Source organism: Entelurus aequoreus, linkage group LG17 (genome assembly GCF_033978785.1).
Source record: "Entelurus aequoreus isolate RoL-2023_Sb linkage group LG17, RoL_Eaeq_v1.1, whole genome shotgun sequence".
In the NCBI taxonomy this organism is placed as follows: Eukaryota; Metazoa; Chordata; class Actinopteri; order Syngnathiformes; family Syngnathidae; genus Entelurus; species Entelurus aequoreus.
This window is the reverse complement of record NC_084747.1, coordinates 18,038,521-18,060,009: the sequence shown is the minus strand read 5'-3', so window position 1 is coordinate 18,060,009 and position 21,489 is coordinate 18,038,521. Positions and strand designations below refer to the sequence as shown.

General features: G+C 41.2%; 1 protein-coding gene across 1 annotated transcript in view; it reads left to right on the top strand.

The window, feature by feature from the left end:
• The first annotated feature begins 7,763 nt into the window (after positions 1 to 7,763).
• Positions 7,764 to 21,489, top strand: part of adamts3 (ADAM metallopeptidase with thrombospondin type 1 motif, 3) — a 452,399-nt gene continuing 438,673 nt past the window's right edge. The window contains exons 1-2 of the mRNA XM_062024353.1: positions 7,764 to 7,796; positions 7,867 to 8,023. Of these exons, the coding sequence (XP_061880337.1) occupies positions 7,764 to 7,796; positions 7,867 to 8,023 (190 nt within the window). The remainder of the gene's footprint in view (positions 7,797 to 7,866; positions 8,024 to 21,489) is intronic.

Here is a 21,489-nt window from a genome sequence, read left to right as displayed (position 1 = left end):
CCGAGTTTATGCTTCCCGTGCGATCGGCACATTTTCCTTCTGCTTGTTTTGTGTTTTTGGTACGTGTTTAATTTTGAAGATTAAATCATGTTCCTACCTGCACGCCTTGTCCGGAGTGGTCCGTCTGCATCCCGGGGGAACAAACCCCGCAGTAAGGTGCGATCCCCCCTGCCGTGACATTAGCTACCTCTCTTTGTTTATAATGTCTATTTTCTGCTGGATCTACTCTCTATTTTATGCTGCAGCTGTTACATATACTGTAATATTGTACATGGTAATTGTTATATATTGTATATATGATATAAACATATTATATATCAGTATATATAATATACTGTACATATATTATGTAAATATTACATATATGTTATATTTTATATTACTACTACGGTACATTTTTTGTCTATTTTATACCTGCATTGTCCTTTCCATCCTAACACTTTCCATCCTTTGTAACTGAGCTACTGTGTGGAACAATTTCCCTTGTGGATCATTAAAGTTTGTCTAAGTCTAAGTCTACTAGTATAGTAACGCGATACTAATGAATCATATTCGGTACTATACCGCCTCGAAAAAGTACTGGTCCTCGCCCCTTTTTAAAAAAATTTTTACGGGCATGACAGCGCATCATAACATTGCTGGTTTTAGGAGCGGAGGAGCATGTTCAGCAGCGCACAATCGCAGAGTACTTACAAGCAGACGCGGTACGTAGACAGAAAAGGGGAGAACGGAATGCACTGCCTCCATTGAAGAAGCTTCATTCCAACTGTCAGGTTGAAACACTGATGACATCTATTAAACAAGACAAGAAGCAAGGAATTAAACAGAGACAGAATTAAATTTGGCTCAATTGAGGAGAGACGTCTGGACTGTACTCTTTGTACAGTCTCACCACGCTCTGACGAAAGATTGTACGCCTCCTCTTTTATTTGGACTTTCCCTGATTACATGGCAACAGCTGTTTCTAAGGGAGGGGGGTCGTAAACAGCCATCGCCTTTGATTACAAACAGTTCAAAGAAAAGGTCGTAAAACAGTTCTAAGAAGAGGTCCCTGGAGGGGAGTCAGGTCCTGCTTCCTCTTCGCTTTGTAGATCTCGGGTCAAGACAATATCTTTCTGTTGATTACAATACATCAAAGAAACGGAACACCTTCATGTTGCTTCCCATCCTACGCAGTGGAGTTTTACAAGCCTTCTTCTTGGTAGGATCAAAGACAGATTTTGTCTTCTCGCCGGGAACTCATGGCAACACAAAGTTTTGTGATAACTTAGATACAATTATTCTGACAGCAACAGTAACATTTCGCTCAGATTTTGTCATTTTAGATAAAAACTGACTCCCCCCCTTTTTTTTTCCTTTAAAAAAAAAAAACCTAAAACTGAACTACTTTTTAATTATACAGAAACCATAACAAAATATATGCATTTTTTATTTATTTTACCTTTAGGGGTCCCGGGGACCATAAAGGGTCTCAGTCATTAAAATGTTAAAAATAAGTCAGATTATTATTATTTTTTTAATTATTTCACGCGTAGAGTAAATCTCTATAACAACTTCAAGTTGATATAAAGTAATACAAATTAAAAAAATGTTTTATGGCTTTTCTGTCAAAAACAACTTAGTTTTTTTATAGCAAAACTGAAATATGCAGTATTTAGTAATTAGAGCCCTAAAAGATCAACAATGCAGGACACCATTGATTTTAAATCTTTCATATTTTTGAGTAATCACAGTGAAAAGATAAATAAAAAATCACTAAATATATTTGGGATCCAAAAGGTGCCCCACTCATAAAGTGATACATTTTTATTAGGTTTTTCTTTTACTTTCAACACTTAAGTTACGAGTTCAACTTCAGATATATCTGTCCATTTTATGCTGGAACTTTTATTTTGTTTGTTTTATGTACTTTTGTCAAAGAAAACGTTGATGTTTTTATATGGCTACTACACAATATATGCAATATTTACCACATAAAACATTTTAAAGTGAAATATTTGAAGTAATTGGAGCCCTGAAAATAATTCATTATAACATGGATTTTTTGTCTTTTTTTTTTTTTTTTGAGCAATGGCAAAAAAAGAAAAATGAAGAAAGCTTTTGTGTCAACATTGCAACTTTTTCTCGTTAGATTTCACCTCATTCCACTTTTTTTAATGCTGTTTTTTATTTTTACAATAGTATTTCCAGAATGTGTGGCGGGCCGGTAAACAATTAGCTGCGGGCCGCAAATGGCCCCCGGGCCGCACTTTGGACACCCCTGGCTTGCATGAATGAGGCAAAAATACAACCTTACCTACTTCGCATAACAGGAAGTGGAAACAAAATAAGAGCACAAAGCAGGTAATAAGAACTGAACATAGGAAAACTATGACAACAGGCTGTTTAGTAGCGCCTCTTATGGGCTGTGGTGAAAATGCTTTTTAAGACAGAATCAGAATAGTTTTTATTGCCACAAACTAGGAATTGTTCTTGGTGCAATCGTGCATGTTAGCATACATGTAATACAGATATCCTCAAAGTTGTATAATCACTAGACCAGTGTTTTTCAACCTTTTTTGAGCCGAGGCACATTTTTGGCGTTGCAAAAAATGCGGAGGCACACCACCAGCTGAAATCATTAAAAAACCAAACTCAGTTGACAGTAAGAAGTCGTTGTCGCAATTGTTGGATATGACTTTAAAGCATAACCAACTATGTATCACTATAGCTCTTGTCTCAAAGTAGGTGTATTGTCACCACCTGTCACGTCACGCCCTGACTTATTTGGAGTTTTTTGCTGTTTCCCTGTGTGTAGTGTTTTAGTTCTTGTTTCTTGGTGGCTTTTTCACTTTTTTTGGTATTTTCCTGTAGCAGTTTCATGTCTTCCTTTGAGCGAAATTTCCCGCGTTTACTTGGTTTAACCAACAAGAATATTTCAGTTGTTTTTTTTTTTTCTTTGTGGGGACATTGTTGATCGTCACGTCATGTTCGGATGTACATTGTGGACGCCGTCTTTGCTCCACAGTAAGTCTTTGCTGTCGTCCAGCATTCTGTTTCTGTTTACTTTGTAGCCTGTTCATATTCTAGTTTTGTTCCTTAAGCTTCAATGCCTTTTCTTAGGGGCACTCAACTTTTGTTTATTTTTGGTTTTAGCATTAGATACCTTTTCATCTGCATACTGCCTCCCACTGTCGTCCGCATATTGGGATCACGACATACCATGTTCCGACATCTACAAAGCAATTAGCTACCGGCTGCCACCTACTGATATGGAAGAGTATTACACGGTTACTCTGCCGAGCTCTAGACAGCACCGACAGTCAACAATGGCACATAATTAGCAGACTATAATTGCTTGTTTGCAAAACATATTTTTACCCCAAATAGGTGAAATTAGATCATCTCCCACGGCACACCAGACTGTATCTGACTGTGGTTGAAAAACACTGCACTAGACAAAAGTTCAATGACTTTTGGACAATTAGTTGCTAATTCTTTGCCAAGATGTGGGATAGGTTCATTGGCAACACTAAATTGGCCCTAGTGTGTGAATGTTAGTGTTGCTGTGTTGGCCCTGTGATGAGGTGGCGACTTGTCCAGGGTGTACCCCGCCTTCCGCCCGAATGCAGCTGAGATAGGCTCCAGCCCCCCCCCCCCCCCGCGACCCCAAAAGGGACAAGCGGTAGAAAATGGATGGATGGATAGATGTTTTATTTGATGGCGGCCATGTTTTGCCAAGCAATCCGGTTCCAGTTTTACACACGCGTGCCAGTGTACCGTACCAAATATGGTGGCGACACCCTAAATTTGCAGTGGTGGTTCTGCAAATTGTTCGGTGTGAGAAATTTCAAGACTAGCCCAGGGGTCGGCAACCCGCGGCTCCGGAGCCGCATGCGGCTCTTTGATCACTCTGATGCGGCTCAGCTGCATACTTGCCGACCCCCCCGATTTTCCCAGGAGACTTATGGATCTAAGTGCCTCTCCTAGATAACTCCCAGGGAAAATATAATCCTATTTTCACTCTAATTACTAAATTAAGGGAGTGCCCTAATTGCACTGTAGTAATTGTTCTCTATAGCATTTAAAAACAGCGTGCCAGCCCGGCCACATGTTGTATGTAGCTTTTACTTGCACACATAGGAGACAGCAAAGCATACTTAGTCATCAACCACACAGCTTACACTGACGGTAGCCGTATAAAACATCTTTAACACTGTTACGTTACAAATATGCACCACACTGTGAACACACACCAAAAAAGAATGAAAAACACATTCTGGAGAACATCCCACCGTAACACAACATAAACACAACACAACCAATACCCAGAATCCCTTGCAGCCCTAACTCTTCCGGTCTAGATTATACACCCCCGCTACCACCAAATCCCCCCACACATCACCCCCCCCCCCCCCCCCCCCCCCCCCCCCGTGCGTTGGTTGAGCGGAAGACTTAGGGCTGCATGGGATTCTGGGTATTGGTTGTGTTGTGTTTATGTTGTGTTACAGATTAAGATTAAAGATTAAAGTACCAACGATTGTCACACACACACTAGATGTGGTGAAATTTGTCCTCTGCATTTGACCCATCCCCTTGGGGAGCAGTGGGCAGCAGCGGCGCCGCGCCCGGGAATCATTTTGGTGATTTAACCCCCAACTCCAACCCTTGATGCTGAGTGCCAAGCAGGGAGGAAACGGGTCCCATTTTTTATAGTCTTTGGTATGACTCGGCTGGGATTTGAACTCCAACCTACCGATCTCAGGGCGGACACTCTAACCACTAGGCCACTTACAGTGCAGATGTTCTCCAGAAATGTGTTTGTCATTCTTTTTTGGTGTGGGTTCAAAGTGTGGCGCATATTTGTAACGTAACAGTGTTAAAGTTGTTTTATAAGGCTACCGTCAGTGTAAGATGTGTGGCTGCTGAGCTAGTACGCCTTGCTGTCACTTACGTGAGCAAGCTGAAACTGCATTCTACATGTGGTCGAGCAGGTACACTGTTTGGGCAGGCTGTAGAGGGCGCCAAAAGCAGTGCCATCACGCCCTGATATTCGGGAGTCTCCCGGAAAAAATGAGAGGGTTGGCAAATATGACGCTATCAAGCGCCATTCATTCAAAACTCGCGGGCCGCACTAACATCAAATTTCCACATTAAAGTGCGTGCCGGTGCGTGTGTCTGAGACCCCTGGTTAACATAGCACAAAGCATTTAAGTTTTGTATGCGGTGTTTTTCATTTTTAATTAAACATTTTTTTTTGTGGCTCCCATTATTTTCTTTAATTTGTGAAACTTGCCAAAATGGCTCTTTGAGTGGTAAAGGTTGCCGACCCCTGTCCTAGCCAATGCTAAGTGGTAGCCTTGTCTACGTAAGTTTTGCTTCTTTCTAGTCCATGCTAAGCGGTAGCTTAGTTTCGAGTGCGATCAGTAGTGATGGGTTGATGAAGCGTCATGCAGCGTTTCGACACATTGCAAAATTGTATTGATACTGTGTCGATACTGTGTCACTAAATACTGACATCTGCTGGACATTAAAAATCCCTACAGGCAACCTATGGACCGACTCAACTGACACTGATTTTATGACCTAGTATATACAATAATATAAACCAAGTCACTGTATTTCATTTAGGATTATTTCATATCTTCATCTATATAAAAATATATTTTTTATCTTTTTTAGATACAGTCAATAAATAATGTGAACATGTACCATAACATGGAAAACTAAGAGAACGTGTTGTGAATGAGGATGCTTGTGGACTGGGAATTTTTTTAATTTTTTTTTTTTACACATTTTTATTTAAAAAAAACAGTTTTTCCAACGTATTAAATTTTAGACGATTTCTCTTAGTTATTATTTCTCCGGCTGTAGAAAAGACCCGCTCACAGGCAATGTTCCCTCTAATTGTTCATGTGTCCGCGCAAACACAAAAACTCCCTGAGCATTCAGTGGGCAGCATCACACGTGGCAATACCAGCAGCACACCTGTCTCAAACCAATCTTTTACAATAACACTCAAATGAGAGGAGTCATTTTCATGAGATTATGTTCTAATATTAGTGATTTGGCCCACTTGTAATGAAAATAAAAGAAATCTTGTTTTTCATAAGCTATGGATTAGTATTGTACAATATTTCTGGGTGGAGGTCCTGCTTTGGAAATCATTTTTACCCCTTTCAGAGATCACATTTAGTTCCCCTTAAACATCCTCATGTTGCACAATGAAATGTAAGCATAAGATGAAGTGTGCATTCCTGTAACTTTCTCTAGTAACAACATTCCATGATTAATATAAATAAATTAACATTAATAATAAATGACAGTAGAATAAGCACACGTATGACTGAGGAGTCATAGTGTAACTTTGTGTGGTGTTTGAGTTGTCCGACTTTTTGTGTGGCCATAAACGCACCAGTGGCTTAGTGGTATGCGTGTTGGTGACAGATGACAAGTTGGTTTTGGCCTGGTTTGTACGGCAGAAAATGACTAGTTTTTCGAGATATACGTTTTTTACTCATGTTTTTCGTGTGGTTATGGCCGAATATAAACAGTTTTGCTCAATAAAGTGATCGATATAATTCCTGTCCTCGAAGCATCTCGATAGACGTTGCAATAATTGAACGGTGTTGACGAACACCGTTAGGGCCGCTTGTTGTCACTGTCACTCAGAGTTGCATTGCAAAATTACACAGAATAAATGTGTTTATTTTGTTTAGAATTCAGATGGGTTTGATTTGGTGCGCGGCATATATTTGCTGTGCGCAGAGGACGCTTGAGCAGTGCGCAATTGCGCAGGCGCGCACCTTAGAGGGAGCGTTGCTCACAGGGCACAGAGGAGGCGTCAGTGCGACACAGTTCGCGTATCGGTCACGTGACCAAAACAGCTCATGATCGGTCACGTGACTTTCTAAAAGCGGTACGCGCACCGACACAGGGTTTCGCTCTATGAGCTCGACGCATGCGCCGATGCATCGGTGTTGCCGGACCCATCACTAGCGATCAGCACATTTTTCCTTATGCTTGTTTTCTGTTTTTGGTACTGCGCGTTATTTTTGAGAATAAATCATGTTCTTACCTGCACACTGTGTCCGGAGTGGTCCGTCTGCGAAAACCCCGTCGTGACAGTATGTTCAAACATGTGGATACGTTTGTTACTGGATATACGCCACTGCTTTGGAGAAAGTCTCCAAAGTAAGTAATATGTTTTGACTGCAAAGTCAAGATACTCAACGATCGAACTGGTAAACGTTTGTTATTTTTTTTGGCAAATATTAGCTCATTTGGAATTGGATGCCTGCAACATGTTCCAAAAAAAGCCGGCACAAGTGGCAAAAAAGACTGAGAAAGTTGAGGAATGCTCATCAAACACTTATTTGGAACATCCCACAGGTGAACGGGCTAATTGGGAACAGGCGGGTGCCATGATTGGGTATAAAAGGATCTTCTATGAAATGCTCAGTCATTCACAAAAAAGGATGGGGCGAGGGTCACCACTTTGTCAACAAATGCATGAGCAAATTGTTGAACAGTTTAAGAACAACATTTCTCAACGAGCTATTGCAAGGCATTTAGGGATTTCACCATCTACGGTCCGTAATATCATCAGAGTCTGGAGAAATCACTGCACGTAAGCGATGATATTACGGCCCTTAGACCCCTCAGGCGGTACTGCATCAAAAAGCGACATCAGTGTGTAAAGGATATCACCACGTGGGCTCAGGAACACTTCAGAAAACCACTGTCAGTAACTACAGTTGGTCGCTACATCTAAAAACTCTACTATGCAAAGCCAACTTCACTGTTTTGGGGGTTTTGTAACACAGTAAAAGTGCATGTTTGGACACGTTTGAGGAGTAGAGGACTTACGACAATGTGGTGTTGCAGGCCGGGATGATCCGCACCGACTCGGACGAGTACTTCATCGAGCCTCTGGAGAGAGGCACCCAGGAGCTGGAGGACCAGGGCAGAGTCCACGTGGTGTACCGCAGGTCGGCGGTGCTGCAGAGCCCATCCGACATCTCGGTGGACTACCAGACAACAGGTGTGTAACAGATTACAACACTCCTTACCTGCTCGTGCATCCAGGTAGCGCCATTTGAGAAATGGCTCTCAGCTTTGCGTCCAAACGGAGGCAATCTGTTCCTTGATTAATTGGAAAGAAGGTGGAGACGTTGATTGCGGCGGAGACGTTGATGCTTGTTACCACCTGGTGGAAGTTAGCTCGACAAATCATCTTTATTTCTTCTTAGTGAATATACTTTTCAGATTCTTCTCTGCAACTCAAATGAAGTGAAAAGGATAAGTTTTATGGGCAAAGATTGTCTGCCACAAGATGGAGATTTGTTCCAAGAACTGTACAGTGTGTCCTCTTGGATTAAATGCAGTATGTATGTCAGGATCCATACACCGAGGTAGGCACATATTGTACCCAAGTGAGAGTTCTGGTACTTCTCAAAGTGGCGCATGTGACCACGGGGAATGTGCAAGGACGGGAGTGGAAGAAGTGTCAAAAGATGGCGCTAACTGTTTTAATGACATTCAGACTTTACTTCAGTCTATAATGGAGCAGCATCTCCTCATATGTGGCAAACTAGTGCAACAACAACAACGCCCGAAATGTGTCCCGTGAAAAACCGTCCGACCATGACTCTCTAATAACTAAAGTTCCTTGGGTGAATAATGTAAACTCACTACACCGGTATGTTTTAGCGCTTTCATGGCGAGTTTACTGACAGATATAAGTAAGAACTTTACACTACTTTATATTAGAAATGGCAACAGCGGAGGATGAATGTCCCATAACAAGAAGATAGAGAAAAAGAAGGAGCTTATCGACTACGGACTACAAAAGCGGAACCGTGCACATTTTCAGGACTTATGCAGATCCCAAATACAGATCAGCAGGTACCAGAAGGTAAGAAAAGTTGCTTTTGCATAATATTGCGACACAATGTAGATAATATGTCCTACCGTATCAATTAATGTTTATTTATATAGCCCTAAATCACAAGTGTCTCAAAAGGGCTGCACAAGCCACAACGACATCCCGGGTTCAGATCCCACATCAGGGCAAGGAAAAACTCAACCCAATGGGACAATGAGAAACCTTGGAGAGGACCGCAGATGTGGGGACCCCCCCCTAGGGCAACCGGTGCAATGAACGTCGAGTGGATCTAGCATAATATTGTGAGAGTCCAGTCCATAGTGGATCTAACATAATAGCGAGAGTCCAGTCCATAGTGGATCTAACATAATAGTGAGAGTCCAGTCCATAGTGGATCTAACATAATAGTGAGTCCAGTCCATGGTGGATCTAGCATAATATAGTGAGAGTCCAGTCCATAGTGGATCTAACATAATAGTGAGTCCAGTCCATAGTGGATCTGACATAATAGTGAGAGTCCAGTCCATAGTGGATCTAACATAATAGTGAGAGTCCAGTCCATAGTGGATCTAGTATAATATAGTGAGAGTCCAGTCCATAGTGGATCTAGCATAATAGTGAGAGTCCAGTCCATAGTGGATCTAGCATAATATAGTGAGAGTCCAATCCATAGTGGATCTAACATAATAGTGAGAGTCCAGTCCATAGTGGATCTAGCATAATAGTGTGAGTCCAGTCTATAGCGGATCTAGCATAATATTGTGAGAGTCCAGTCCATAGTGGATCTAACATAATAGTGAGAGTCCAGTCCATAGTGGATCTAACATAATAGTGAGAGTCCAGTCCATAGTGGATCTAACATAATAGTGAGAGTCCAGTCCATAGTGGATCTAACATAATAGTGAGAGTCCAGTCCACAGTGGATCTAGCATAATATAGTGAGAGTCCAACTTGACCCTGACCCAGAATCTGGTCAGGGTCCAGTGGCATGGACCCCAAGACGACCGGGGACCCTTTTCTGCTGCAGCCTTCTTCCACCATCGCAGCCGTTGTGGTAGTTCTTAAATCTACCGTCTTCCGCCTGTTCCGCCGTTGAGGTCTTCACCGTATCCCTGGCTAGGGGGCAGTCAGGTACTAGGCCTTTGCCATATATATGTTACAGGTTATATATCAATCAATCAATCAATGTTTATTTATACAGCCCTAAATCTTTTATTATTGAATGTATCAAATGTGATTAAAGGCCTACTGAAAGCCACTACTACCGACCACGCAGTCTGATAGTTTATATATCAATGATGAAATCTTAACATTGCAACACATGCCAATACGGCCGGTTTAACTTATAAAGTGCAATTTTAAATTTCCCGCCACACTTCCCGTTGAAAACGTCTATGTATGATGACGTATGCGCGTGACGTCAATGGTTGATACGGTAGTATTCGGACCCATTGAATCCAATACAAAACGCTCTGTTTTCATCCCAAAATTCCACAGTATTCTGGACATCTGTGTTGGTGAATCTTTTGCAATTTGTTTAATGAACAATGGAGACTGCAAAGAAGAAAGCTGTAGGTGGGATCGGTTTATTAGAGGCGGACTACAGCAACACAACCAGGAGGACTTTGAGATGGATAGCAGACGCGATACCGTGAGTACAGCTTTGGCTTACAAACATTTGATCGCTTGCCCATACGTGCGTGTCGCTATGTGCATGTCACGTACGTAACTTTGGGGGAATATATGTTTCTTGCCGACTCTGATGGCGGCCTGGGTGTCGTCGAAAGCTACAACGCCCGCCGCTGCCGCCGTCCCGTAGCTAAGTTAGCTTCAATGGCGTCGTTAGCAACAGCATTAATAAGCTTTGCCAAGCTGGAAATTATTAACTGTATATTTACATGTCCATGGTTTAATAGTATTGTTGATCTTTTGTCTATCCTTCCAGTCAGGGGTTTATTTATTTTGTTTCTATCTGCATTTGAGCCCAATGCTATCACGTTAGCTCAGTAGCTAAAGAGCTTCGCCGATGTATTGTCGTGGGGATAAAAGTCACTGTGAATGTCCATTTCGCGTTTTCGACTCTCATTTTCAAGAGGATATAGTATCCGAGGTGGTTTGAAATACAAATCCGTGATCCACAATAGAAAAAGGAGAAAGTGTGGAATCCAATGAACCCTTGTACCTAAGTTACGGTCAGAGCGAAAAAAGATACGTCCTGCACTGCACTGTAGTCCTTCACTCTCACTTTCCTCATCCACAAATCTTTCATCCTCGCTCAAATTAATGGGGTAATCGTCGCTTTCTCGGTCTGAATCTCTCTCGCTGCATTGTAAACAATGGGGAAATGTGAGGAGTCCTTCCTCCTGTGACATCACGCTACTTCCGGTATAGGCAAGGCTTTTTTTTATCAGCGACCAAAAGTTGCGAACTTTATCGTCGTCGTTCTCTACTAAATCCTTTCAGCAAAAATATGGCAATATCGCGAAATGATCAAGTATGACACATAGAAAGGATCTGCTATCCCCGTTTAAATAAAAAAATGTCATTTCAGTAGGCCTTTAAAGCAATTTTTCCTTTTAAAATCCAACATTTTTACATCTTTTATCTGTTATTGGAGACTGAAAAGTAGTAAGTGGAAGTCAGCACGACTTGAAAAACCAGCAGTGTTATGAAGTGCTATTGAATGTGTTAATAATGCTTAATAAAGCAGTGAAAGGGTCTTCCGATGCACTCGCTGTCCCCCATGAGGGTCACCTAGGCTGTGGGAACCGTAAGAGAGGCTAACCCACTGTGTGTGCAACTAGCCTCGCGAGCAAATACACTCGCTTCGCCCTTGCTTGTTTTGTTTCAGCTTCATTCACGTCCTTGTCCGCGAGCACTCCTCGAAGCAAAACACCACCCGCGCGCATTTTGTGTTTCCCCATTAAACAACTTCTGAGTGATGCGACGTGCCAAAGAAAGCAGACGGGCGGCCAAAGGATTAGGTGGGGGGGTTAGGTGTTAATAATTGCCCTGCAAAGTTTGTGTCTTCGCACGGCTCGCCTGCGTCAACACTTCAACAGGATTGTTATCCAATCTAGTTTTGTTATGACCCACTTTCTGCTTCTTTTTGATGTATAGAAGCGACTAAGAAACCTATTAAACGCTCAGGGTCTCCACCTCAGAAGCACACAATCAGACCACAAAAGTCATGAAAGAAGCGGAACCTTTCTAAGCACTGACTGATTTTCCGGCTTTTTATGAACCGCTTTTCACTTGCCTCCATTGTACGCTAAAAAAGAAATTACATTTATTTTATTTTCAGCCGTCATTTTAATTTTCAAGGTCAAATAAAAACAACTTTTCTGTTTCTTCCTACTTCTTTTCGGACATGCTGAAGTGTAACTAACCAAACAACAATGACATAATAACAACACAAATAAACAACAACAATAATAATAATACTAATAATATTGATATTAATATTTACAATAATAGCAATGATAATAATAGTACTCAAAATAATACTCTGAATAATAACAAAAAATATAATCACAACTATAATAATCCATCCATCCATTTGCTACTGCTTTTTCCCTTTTTGGGGTCGCTGGAGCCTATCTCAGCTGCATTCGGGCGGAAGGCGGGGTACACCCTGGACAAGTCGCCACCTCGTCACGGACTATAATAATAATGAGACTAAAATAATAACAACAGTAATAATAATAGAAACGACGACAACAGCAGCAATGGCAATATTATCCTTAATATTAATCATATTAGTATCCATAATTGTTATTTTTCAAAAATATGATAGTGATTGAAAATGCAAGTAAAAACAAAACAAAAAAATAAAATAATTTTTGACATTATTGATACTGTATATGTGTTTGGCTCACATAAAAAATTATAAAGGTAATAAAGGCTTCATTTTTTTGAGCACTCAAGTCACTCTCCGACCAAGAACCCCCAATAACAACAACAACAACATTTACATATATACAGGTATATATATATATGTATATATATATATATATATATATATATATATATATATATATATATATATATATATATATATATATATATATATATATATATATATATATACAGGTATATATATATATATATATATATATATATATATATATACATACATACATACATACATACATACATACATACATACATACATACATACATACATGTATGTATATATATATATATATATATATATATATATATATATATATATATATATATATATATATATATATATATATATATATATATACACATACATAGATACATTTATATGTATGTATGTATATATATATATACACACACACACACACACACACATATATATATATATATACACACACACACACACACACATATATATATATATATATATATATATATATATATATATATATATATATATATATATATATATGTATACATATATATATACACACACACATGCATAAATATATATATATATATATATATATATATATATATATATATATATATTAGTACATATATATATATATATATATATATATATATATATATATATATTAGTACATATATAGTATATATGTATATATATTAGTACATATATAGTATATATGCACATGCATACGTATGTATGTATGTATGTGTATATATACATATATATACACTTCCATGAAGCTCTCTGCGTACTGTATGTGGGCTAATTGGAAGGTCACATGAAGTTTGGAGCTCTGTAGCAACTGACTGTGCAGAAAGTCGGCGACCTCTATGCGCATCCGCTGACCCCTCTCTGTCAGATTACATGGCCTACCACTTGGTGGCTGAGTTGCTGTTGTTCCCAAACTCTTCCATTTTCTTGTAATAAAGCCGACAGTTGGGTTAAAATTGGGTTATTTTTTAAACCAACATTTTTTAGTGTGTACTGTTGGATTCTTTTTTAAAACGGGTTGAAGAAATAAAACTAGTACTTATTACTATTCTTGTGGTCTTATCAAATAGCGGCTTTAAACTCTCCTTTCAGTCTCCTGTGAAACCCAGTCGAGCTAAAACGAGGGTTTTCCTGAATGACGTCCTTCGTCCTGCAGCTACTTAACTTTAGTAATAGTCTCAGTTGACCCCGACAAAGTCGCCAAAGTAGTTAAATAATCTCATCAGGGTGACTCATTCCTGCTGTTTCTCCCGGCAAAAGAGCCTTAAAGCCCATCCATTAGCTAGCTTCACCTCCAGACTCTCCTGCAGGCTTTGCAGTGTTTTCCGTCTGGAAGGCGAGAACAAGAATTGCTGTGTTGATGCCCTCACAATGCCCGTTTAGTATCTGCCCGCGGTGTGAAAGAGGCCAGTCGGGCACCTTCAAACCCGCACGTGAAAAGGTGCAGCCAAGTGCGCGTGGGCACCTGGCAACCAACCTGTTCATCCACCAGCTTCTCACACCTTTCCTGCACACACAGTGAGGCGCACACATCAAGTCGTTGCCTGAGCAAACCCTCCAATCAATTTCCTGCCAGCTGGCGATTGGCAGCTGGTCGCAAGGTGAAATGTGCCCTGGTTGCGTTGGCGTCTGGGGCGCTGGAGGTCGCACAGAGGGAAACATTCCGTCAGCTTCTGAATACCAATGATGCTTTTTTTCTTTTCACCCTGTGAAATGATTGCAACTGCCGAGCACCGCTGACCTGGAAACCCAAAGAAAAACGCCACAATACAGCATATTTTTGCTTCATTCCTGTGAGAATCCTGTGTGTGACTGGGACTAGCCAATACTGTATCATCTCTTTCCCTTTCGGGGTCATCAGGTCTTGTCAGGCCGGTAGTGCGTTCTTCACTCACGCTTTAAGTGAGGGGTGAGGCAAAAACTAACCCAAACTGTAACCCACTGTATATCTCTGTGGAGGGGGGCGTGGCCTGCGGGCCTGCCGCGGAACGGGGTGTGCCAGGACCGGCCTCGAAGACAGCGACAGGTGCGTAGATGGCCCAGGTGGGCCTAGTTATCTAATCAATCAATAAATCAATGTTTATTTATATAGCCCTAAATCACAAGTGTCTCAAAGGGCTGCACAAGCCACAACGACATCCTCGGTACAAAGCCCACATACGGGCAAGGAATATATATATATATATATATAAAATCACCTGTCGCCTTTATTAGCAGCAGCCGGAATGAGACACTTACACAATGGGGCGTTGGGTAAGCGTCAAAACGTGACACCTCATTTACCTTGCGGTAATCCACACAGAACCGCACAGACCCATCCTTCTTCCCTACCAGAACGATGGGGCTGCACCACGCACTGTGTGACTCTTCTATTACCCCGGCCACGGCGTGGCGTAGAGGGTAGAGCAACCGTGCCAGATACCTGAGGGTTGCAGGTTCGCTCCCCGCCTCTTACCATCCAAAAATCGCTGCCGTTGTGTCCTTGGGCAGGACACTTCACCCTTTGCCGGTGCCGCTCATACCGGTGAAATTAATGATGAATGATAGGTGGTGGTCGGAGGGGCCGTAGGCGCAAATTGCAGCCACGCTTCCGTCAGTCTACCCCAGGGCAGCTGTGGCTACGAAAGTAGCTTACCACCACCAGGTGTGAATGATTGATGGGTTCAGAAAAACATGTAAAGCGACTTTGGGTACTTAGAAAAGCGCTATATAAATCCCAGGTATTATTATTATTATTATTACCCCGAACTCCAGCATGACTTCAATTCGTCCCGAACCACTTTGGGTTTGTGTTCGGGGAGCCTGTAGGGCCGAGACCTCACCGTAAAACCCGGGCTGGTCTCAATGTGATGTAGGATGAGGTCCGTGCGGCCGGGCCGAGGGGAGAACACATCGGAAAAGCGGTGCTGCAGCTTGGCAACATCCGCTTTCTGCGCTAACGTGAGCTGATTATCACAGAGGAGGAGGGAGGGTGGGGCGGAGCGCGGGATCTGGGGCCCGAACTCCTCATCCTCGACCACCGTCACCATGGAAACAGGCTCCACCCCCTTCCATGCTTTCAGGAGGTTGAGATGGTAAATTTGAGTGTGTCCGCCCCGGTCCAAGCGCCGGACCTCATAATCCACATCGCTCACTCGCCGTGTGACCACAAAGGGTCCTTGCCACTTGGCGAGTAGGCGATGTGGATTATGAGGTCGCTGTCTTCGAGGCCGGCCCCGGCACACCCCGTTCCGCGGCAGGCCTCCACAATCTCAAAATTTAGTACAGCCTTCACATTTATTGATAGCGGGATCTGCGGCCCGAACTTCTCCTCCTCCTCCTCGACCACCGTCACCATGGAAACAGGCTCCGCCTCCTTCCATGCTTTCAGGAGGTTGAGATGGTAAATTTGAGTGTCTCCGCCCCGGTCCGAGCGCCGGACCTCATAATCCACATCGCTCACTCGCCGTGTGACCACAAAGGGTCCTTGCCACTTGGCGAGTAGGCGATGTGGATTATGAGGTCGCTGTCTTCGAGGCCGGTCCCGGCACACCCCGTTCCGCGGCAGGCCGCCACAATCTCAAAATTTAGTACAGCCTTCACATTTATTGATAGCGGGATCTGCGGCCCGAACTTCTCCTCCTCCTCCTCGACCACCGTCACCATGGAAACAGGCTCCGCCCCTTCCATGCTTTCAGGAGGTTGAGATGGTAAATTTGAGTGTCTCCGAGCGCCGGACCTCATAATCCACATCGCTCACTCGCCGTGTGACCACAAAGGGTCCTTGCCACTTGGCGAGCAGGCGATGTGGATTATGAGGTCGCTGTCTTCGAGGCCAGTCCCGGCACACCCCGTTCTGCGGCAGGCCACGCCCCCCTCCACAATCTCAAAATTGAGTACAGCCTTCACATTTAATGATAGCTTGTCAAGGTACCCTATTTTTCCGACTATAAGGCGCACTTAAAATCCTTTCATTTTCTCAAAACTCAACAGTGCGCCTTGTAACCCGGTGCGGAATCATTTTGGGTGTGCTTACCGACATTGAAGCTATTTTGTTTGGTACACGGTGAAATGATAAGTGTGACCAGTAGATGGCAGTCACACATAAGAGATACGTGTAGACTGCAACGTGATGGCAGTCACACATAAGAGATATGTGTAGACTGCAATACGACTCAAGTAAACAACACCAGAATGTTATATGTTCCATTGAGGATATAGAACATTAAGATTATGATGAAGCGTATTACGTAGCACTTGGCTTCACTGTAACCACGGTGGGAGGACAAGAAAAGACTGGTGTGTTGTTTCCTTTTAATGTTAATGAGCTTACAATTTGATTGATTCCCGAGCCATTTTGGGCGCTAACGAGGAAGCCAGTCACGTGACCGCGTGACGTCACGCTAGTAACCAAAGATCCCTTCCCCATCGACAACAATGCTAATCGAGCAGACTTTGTGAGCGACAACAACGATTACTTTGGGACAAATTATGATCCAGAACCTTTTATTTTTGAGCCCGAACCCAAAGAGGATGAGCAATACGTTTTAGAAGTCGAGCGCTAAATGGATTGATTGATTGATTGATTGAAACTTTTATTAGTAGATTGCACAGTACAGTACGTATTCCGTACAATTGACCACTAAATGGTAACACCCGAATAAGTTTTTCAACTTGTTTAAGTCGGGGTCCACGTTAATCAATTCATGGTAAATGTGATGCAGAGGTATAGTTTTAACAGTTTTACAGACAAATAGTACTATTTATAGTCACGGTGACAAGTGGCCGGGCGCAAAATATTTTCTTCTCTGCTAATTTAACTATAACACGATGCATCTGGTCAGACTTATATACATATATATATATATATATATATATATATATATTGTATATTCCGGACTATAAGGCGCACTTAAAATCCTTTTCTTTCCTCAAAACTCGACAGTGGACCTTATAACCCGTTGCGCCTAATGTACGAGATAATTCTGGTTTTGCTTACCGATCTCAAAGCTATTTTATTTGGTACATGGTGTAATGATAAGTGTGACCAGTAGATGGCAGTCAAACATAAGAGATATGTGTTGACTGCAATATGACTCAAGTGAACAAAACCAACATTTTATATGTTCCATTGAAAATATAGAACATTACACACGGCGCTCAAAAATCTATCAAAATGTTTTAGTACGTCTTTGGTAAACTATGAAGCCACACCGCTTGATGGATTGTACTGTGCTTCAACATAGGAGTATTATTATGGTGTGTGTATAAGGTATGACGTATTATCTGGCGTTTTGTTTCGCAATATTATGCAAAAGCAACTTTTCTTACCTTCTGGTACCTGCTGATCCGTATTTGGGATCTGCATAAGTCCTGAAAAATTGTAGTCCGTAGTCGATAAGCTTCTTCTTTTTCTCTATCTTCTTGTTATGTGACATTCATCCTCTGCTGTTGCCATTTCTAATATAAAGTACTGTAAAGTTCTTTCTTATATCTGTCAGTAAACCACAAGGAAGTGATCTACATATATACATAATAATAATAATAATAATATGACCACTTTAATGCGCCCTATAAGCCGGTGCGCCTTTTGTATGAAAATAGAGCCGACGAGACCCGCTCATCGGCAGTGCGCCTTATAATCCGGTGCGCCCTATGGTCCGGAAAATAAGGGTATGTGCTTTTATACACATACACTAAAATATATGCGGTATGAATCAAGTAAAACATCAATTTTGTTCTCAAATTTCTATTGAAATCTTGTGCATTTTGAGGTTAAGGTTGGAAGGAACACTTGAAAAAAAAAAATCATAAAATTAAAAAGTGGTTAAAGTGCACAATAGCCCTTGGCAACTCATTTACAACTCATTAGCATTACAGCTAAAGGCACATTTAACGGCACACCTGAAGCACTTTTCATATATATAGTCTTAATTCCCCCATCGCAATTCACAAGCACAATCACTGAGACACATTTAAAATAAAATAAAAAATAGTAGAATGTGGTCTTTGGCAGTAGATATGAAAAGTTTTTGTATTTATTTTTAAATTATGTATTTGAATGAATAGTATAAATAAATATATACAGTTGCGATCAAAAGTTTACTTACACTTGTCAAGAACATAATGTCATGGCTGTCTTGAGTTACCAATCATTCTCCTCCAAACATATTGCTGGGTGTTGTGGCCAAACAGCTCAATTTTTGTTTCATCTGACATCACATGGACAAAGATAAGACCTTCTGGAGGAAAGTTCTGTGGTCAGATGAAAGAAAAATTGAGCTGTTTGGCCACAATACCCAGCAATATGTTTGGAGGAGAAAATGTGAGGCCTTTAATCCCAGGAACACTATGCCGACCGTCAAGCATGGTGGTGGTAGTATTATGCTCTGGGCCTGTTTTGCCCAAAGATAGAGCATTACCTCCAAATTCTTCAGGAAAACTTAAAATTGTCCAACAGGACAATGACCCCAAACACACGTCAAAAGTGGTAAAGGAATGGCTAAATCAGGCTAGAAGGAAGGTTTTAGCCATGACATTATGTTCTTCACAAGTGTATGTAAACTTTTGACCACGACTGTATAATATAATCATATAATATATACATTTTATATGTATATATTATATGTTGGGTATATGAAATATGTATATATTGTATTATATGTATATAAATATGTATATATTATACATATATTATATGTACTGTATATATTGTATATTATATAGTATGTATTATAGAAATATGTATATATTATATGTATACATCATATACATAAATGACCATTTGTGTGAGAGCGAGGTGAACGTTATCGTCCGCCATGTTTGTTTACGTGTGACTGAATGGTTTGAAGGTTGCAGTGTACATTGGATATTTCTGACTTCCCTCAAACGCAGCATGAGGCAGAGGTGTGGACTCGAGTCACATGACTTGGACTCGAGTCAGACTCGAGTCATGAATTTGATGACTTTAGACTCGACTTGACAAAATGTAAAGAGACTTGCAACTCGACTTAGACTTTAACATCAATGACTTGTGACTTCACTTGGACTTGAGCCTTTTGACTTGACATGACTTGCTACTTTCCCCAAAACCTAAAGTTTAAAAAGTTATTTGGGAGCGCTCCGTAGCTTTCATTTTGTACGTGTCTGTCTATCAGCGTGTGTGCTGCGTGTCAGCGTGTGTGCTCTCAGTACAACAGCCAATCAAATTAGATCTACATTGTTTTCATCACACAGCATTGCTCCATTCAAATTGCAGGACAACCAATGAACAAGAGTTGTCAAACAACGCGCCAGTGAGAAAGATTTATACCCAAGTTGGTTTCGTTCGGGTATAAAAACTACGACTTGGTCAACGAATTGCCGTATGCAAATCACGCAGTTGGAATATTACAGACGGAGACGCAACAACTTCCAACTTTGAAGTTGCACAAAGAAGGGTAAGTTTTGAATGTAAGATACCGTTTATTGGCTAAGTAACGTGACTTTTATTTGCTGTGTAGTTAAATCAGTGAGGCTGTAAACGCACTGCTAACGTCATAACCATAGACATCTTATAAGGGTACACAGCATCGAGCGCTACTGCCTACTGGCGCAGACGAGACGCGGGGCCGCCATCTTGGAGTGGTGATCCGCTCCATTCAGTGCAATTCATTTGGCAGGAGCAATGAACTGTCAACGCATTGAATTCATTTTACCTCACTGAATACCACTCATTTTCACGCGCTTTTTTGTCATACGTGTAGCTATGGTAACGGACACATGTTTTATTATTCATAATTTGCTTAACAGTTATAGAGTATAGCTCGGTTGGTAGAGCGGCCGTGCCAGCAACTTGAGGGTTGCAGGTTCGATCCCCGCTCCCGCCATCCTAGTCACTGCCGTTGTGTCCTTAGGCAAGACACTTTACCCACCTGCTCCCAGTGACACCCACACTGGTTTAAATGTAACTTAGATATTGGGTTTCACTATGTAAAGCGCTTTGAGTCGCTTGAGAAAAAGCGCTATATAAATATAATTCACTTCACTTCACTTCACTTATACGCTATAAATGACCAGACGTCCGAGATTAAAACTGGGAATATAATACCAGAGAAGGGGGAAAAAAACGGTCAGCTATTTTTAAATTGAAGAAACAATATGATTACGTTATATATACATGCTACATAAACAATGTATGAATACATTAGATATCTATATATCTTATAGACCGTATCTCTGTTGCTGCAGCAGCAGAGAGTTTATTCTGTCGTGACACTTTGTATTGATATTTTGTATTACATTCTTCCCTTAAATGATCATGTTTACAGTGATTGTTTTGTATGTATTTTTTATGAATGTCGCTTTGGATAAAAGCGTCTGCCAAATACTTAAACATATATAAACACCTGAAAGTCTTTATATCAGCTAAAACCACCAATCTGTTTCACTGGATTCAGAATAAAACCAAATTCTGTTTTACCCAACAATGTTAGTATTTGAATATTGTTCCTTGAAGACTTATTCCTGGTTACAATTATACTGTTAAGAAAGTATTGTCTTATATTTTGCCTAAAATGAGAATGCATCATAATCAATGGCGGCTGGTGAATTTTGTTTTAGGTGGGGCAGAAAGTGTGTAAACCAAACCCCTGTAGGGGCGTCATCCTCCCCCAGAAGATTTATTTGTGATTTTCACATACAAATATTGAAGATCTTTGCTCCTTCTCAACTC